Here is a 5000-nt window from a genome sequence, read left to right as displayed (position 1 = left end):
ATAACATAAGAGAAGAGAAAAGAAGAGAAGATAATGATTGATTGATGATTTTTATTTAGTACATACAATTTATAGTATAAAAGTATAAAAACAAGGGGTACAAGGATAACATGTGAAAGTCTGTCGACTTGTTTCCAACATGGTCCCAAGAAGAATACAATAAATCACAAGAAGAGAAGAGAAGATAAGAGAAGAGAAGATAAGAGAACATAAGAGAAGAGAAGAGAAGTGAAGAGAAGAGAACATAAGAGAAGAGGAGAAAAGATAACATAACATAAGAGAAGAGAAGAGAAGATAACATAAGAGAAGAGAAGTGAAGAGAAGTGAGGAGAAGATAATATAGCATAAGAGAAGAGAAGAAAAGATAACATAACATACATAAGAGAAGAGAAGATAACATACGATAAGAGAAGAGAAGAGAAGAGAAGATAACATAAGAGAAGAGAAGAGAAGAGAAGAGAAGAGAAGAGAAGAGAAGAGAAGAGAAGAGAAGAGAAGACTGTACATGTTGAGACTAGTACCGACCTTGGTCTCGTTAGACTTGACCAGGACTTTGCTGATCTTGAAGTGCAGAGCCTCGTTGTCCCATCGACAGGTCAGCACATAATCTCCCATGCTGATCAGAGAATCACGAACCAGGAAGTCCCCATTACGTAACACCAAAGTCTCAGACACCTGGACAGAGTAAAGACATGATAAAATCATGTTTAACACATGTTTCATCCTTTGACGTTGTGGCTAGCTGTTAAGAGTGGGGTTTAATGTATTTGCATCAGACAGGTAAGAGTTGTATAATAAGATCATATAATGACCCTCACTTACCAAGAGGCTGACAGAATAATTGTGATGCTAGGTGACTATTGTTGGAATAATGTTACACACGTCACCTGTCTCCCATCAACACGGTTCAATTTGTCTAACGTAAACAATTGCACTGTTGAGCTCCTAAAATGATTCAATGCTTTCACACAGTAAAACATACATTTCACAGTTAAATGGTGAGTTAACAGCAGTAGCAGGGAGCGGAGTTGCTATTGTGTTTACATTACGACAGAACGTTTAACTCCGCTGCCTACGGTATTACTGATTTTTGAGCATGTCTTTGTGAGAGAGAACGTCTTCGTTCGTAAACAGCAACGAACATCTGAACCCTAAAAAAATGCTATTCAGGCCAGCCCTACGTGGGAGCTGCCCAGAACAACCATAGTTGTCTCCTACTGTTGGCCACTGAGCAGTTCCACTAGGAGCAGTTTGAGGGTTAATGCCTTGCTCAAGGTCACTTCAATGGTGTTCACCTCCCCATCCAAATGTTACCCTGCCGTTCCAGGGATCAAACCGATGACTGATTCTCCAACCTTTAGGTCACCACTGCCCCAGGTCATAGAAAATTGTGTTCTATATGTGTTCTATTGTGTTCTACAATGTCATGCTATCAGTCCTAGAGAAAAATGGGGTAAATGAGAAGGGTTTCTATATATTTCTAATATACAGTAGGCCTATGTCCAAAAGAACACAATGTTACCATTTTACACATGCTGCTTTAAACTCCTTTCCAAGAGACAGATGATGAAAACAGAAGGTGTAAATCGTGTCTTGGAATTAAAGCATAGAAGCACAACATGGAAAGTGTATTACAATGCTGCATACATAGCATCGTTTTGTGATTGTCATGTCACCAGACCACCAGCAGATGGCAGTGTATGCACAGGGACATACATTAATAAGCAAATGGCCTTTGGTTGCTTTTGGCTTGCGTTCTTTCATTTTTATTACCGATTGCAATGTTGCTTTGGCTGTTTTCTAAACTGAAATGTACTTATCTTCATCGTTACCTTTATCAAAGGAAACTGGCCCCTGTAAATGTCCTAACTCAACCCCCTCAAATGTACAGTAAATGACCAAGTATGGTTTTGTCAATATTCCAATGTACAGTTTTGCTTGTACAGTTGTACAGTGTCCCTACCCCCCACCCACCCCTCCTACCCCCCCCACCCCACCCAACCACCTCCAATGTACAGTCCCCCCCCCACCCCCCAACCCCACCCCACCTACCCAACCTCCTCCAATGTACAGTTTCTACATCAAATGTATATACTCTCTTTTCTGGACTCTTTTTGTATCACAAACAGTACTGTATTTGCACATCTGGTATGTCATAAATGTATAGATGTAGCAGTACTGTCTATCTGTATGTCATGTATGTCATATATGTTATGATGAATTGAAAATGGGGGACCCTGATGTAAACAAGACGAAAGTCTTTCTCTGGTCTGCATCCCCTTAACAATTGTATGTATTGAGCTGTACTGTACTGCACCCATTCTGCAATCTGTTAATAAAGTTTTCAATCAATCAATCAATCAATCAATCAATCAATCAATCAATCAATCAATCAATCAATCAATCAATCATTGCCTATACCCATATTAAAACATATAGTTGGCAGTAAAATCTCACCTCAAAAGGAACATACTTTTGGCTTGTTGCTGGACCAACCAAGCATCACTGGGACACTCAGTTGTGAAACTTGAGGCCATCAATATTACATGAAGTAGAGTAAAGATGCATAATTAAGAGTTTTATTGAGTTTTATTGAAGGGTCTCTTGTATTTCTTTATTTTACAATCACATGGTCTGGGGGGGGGGGGGGGGGGGGGGCAATGTCATTGTACTTGTATAATGTGTATCTGGTGAATAAAGTGATGTCGAGTTTAAAGCTGCAGAGACCGTGGGGTTTTGATTGGGCCCCATCTCCTGTGACCACTTCAGGGTGAAATACAACGAAGTAAGCCCGTACCTGATCACTGATCCCTGATCAGAAGGGACCGGGTGGCCCAGGGATACCTGGTCTTGTGTAATATCAGCATGCTTCTTTGTGTTTCATACAAGGTTTTGCGACCTTGTGTAGGTTACGTTTGCTCCTATCTGTCTTTCCATCTGAGTAGTGGAGAGCCTGTCTGGGGCATAGCCACTTGAAGCGTGTGGCTGTTGGGGACAGAGAGAGAGGAGAGCAGGGTGCAGTACAAGGTACAGAGGCCGAAGGCTTGGCTCTGGGTATTGTCGCTTGCAGTGTTGTCAGGGGGCGTGCCTGTTTGATGCAGGCCGATTTTCTGGCCTCCGGAAGTGCTGCTTGCAGCGTTCTAGAGAACCACAGTATGGCTGCTTGCAGTGTTCTAGAGAACCACAGTAAGGCTGCTTGCAGGATTCTAGAGAACCACAGTAAGGCTGCTTGCAGCGTTCTAGAGAACCACAGTAAGGCTGCTTGCAGCGTTCTAGAGAACCACAGTATGGCTGCTTGCAGCGTTCTAGAGAACCACAGTATGGCTGCTTGCAGGGTTCTAGAGAACCACAGTATGGCTGCTTGCAGCGTTCTAGAGAACCACAGTATGGCTGCTTGCAGCGTTCTAGAGAACCACAGTATGGCTGCTTGCAGAGTTCTAGAGAACCACAGTATGGCTGCTTGCAGCGTTCTAGAGAACCACAGTATGGCTGCTTGCAGGGTTCTAGAGAACCACAGTATGGCTGCTTGCAGCGTTCTAGAGAACCACAGTATGGCTGCTTGCAGCGTTCTAGAGAACCACAGTATGGCTGCTTGCAGAGTTCTAGAGAACTGCTCATCTGATTGACTTCACACTAGACACTGCACTCCCATAGGTCCTCAACAATACACCCACCAAGTCAAGTGTGAAGTCAATTGCATGAACGGTTCTTGAGATATGTGAAGGACAGACAGACAGACATACATACAGACACAGACAGAGATTCCTTCCTTTATAATTAGATACTCGAGAATTTGACAAGTTACATCTGAAGCCTGGTTTAACATCTTCCTTTTACCTATTATTCACAGTGTCTTCACATCAGTGTGGGGGAGGGGAAGGAGACAAGGACAATGACAAGGAAAGAAAGAAAGAAAGAAAGAAAGAAAGAAAGAAAGAAAGAAAGAAAGAAAGAAAGAAAGAAAGAAAGAAAGAAAGAAAGAAAGAAAGAAAGAAAGAAAGAAAGAAAGAAAGAAAGAAAGAAAGGATGGAAGGAAGGAAGGAAGGAAAGGAAAGAAGGTAGTATTGAGTATTGTATGTATTGTATGTATTGAGCTGTACTGTACTGTACCCATTCTGCAATCTGTTAATAAACTTTTCAATCAATCAATCAATCAGGAAGGAACAAAGTGAATAAGGAGGGAAAGGAATCTACACAATCGAGACCCACCCAAGGGGTGGTGCGTGGGAATCTGTCACCATGGCGACAGCGTATTGTTTTGGCAAAGCAGGGGGCTCTGGGTTCCCCCTGTTTACACCAGGGTGAATACACGAATATATGAATATATTATGCAAATAATGAGGAGTGGGAAAGACTCCCAGATGGTTGTTCTGATAGAGAGAGAGGGGGCAGAGAGAGGGAGGGGGTGGGAGAGGGAGGGGGCAGAGAGAGGGAGGGGTGGGAGAGAGAGGGGGCAGAGAGAGGGCGGGTGGGAGAGGGAGGGGGCAGAGAGAGGGCGGGGGTGGGAGAGAGAAGGGGTTAGGGGGGTGGAGAGAGAGAAAGTTAGAAGGAGGGAGGTAAAGAGATGGGGAGGTGGGGTGGAGAGAGAGAGGAGGTAGAGGGACAAGGGAGGAGGGGGGTTAGGAGGAAGAGGGAGAGAGAGAGAGTTTCTGGGGGGTTGGAAACAGAGGGGAGAGAGAAGAGAAGAGAAGAGAAGAGAAGAGAAGAGAAGAGAAGAGGAAATGAGGAGAGCAGAGAGGAGAAAGAAGAGAGACAACGTGGGCGTGTCTTAAGTCTAGGGTCCTACACATGTGCCTGCAATGTGGGTGGGGTGGGTATCTGCTTGTGTTTATTTGCACAAACATGTCTGTTTGTGTGCAGGGCTCTACGCTAACCTTTTTTCCAAGGAGCACATGTGCTCCTAAATGAACAAATTTAGGAGCACACAAAGAAATTTAGGAGCACCCAAAAATATTTAGGAGCACAGTGAAAATATTTCAAGTAACAGAGTTATTTTTTTT

The 5000-nt window shown here is 43.4% G+C and overlaps 1 protein-coding gene across 1 annotated transcript in view; it reads right to left on the bottom strand.

The window, feature by feature from the left end:
• Positions 1-5000, bottom strand: part of sh2d3ca (SH2 domain containing 3Ca) — a gene marked incomplete at its 5' end in the record, with an annotated part of 107331 nt that overhangs the window by 36040 nt on the left and 66291 nt on the right. The window contains 1 exon segment of the mRNA XM_084325502.1: positions 526-675. Within this exon segment, the coding sequence (XP_084181628.1) occupies positions 526-675 (150 nt within the window).

This window comes from Notolepis coatsorum (assembly GCF_963971535.1).
Source record: "Notolepis coatsorum genome assembly, chromosome: 11".
Lineage (NCBI taxonomy): Eukaryota > Metazoa > Chordata > Actinopteri > Aulopiformes > Paralepididae > Notolepis > Notolepis coatsorum.
The sequence above is the reverse complement of the archived record's forward strand: the minus strand, read 5'-3'. Positions and strand labels throughout refer to the sequence as shown.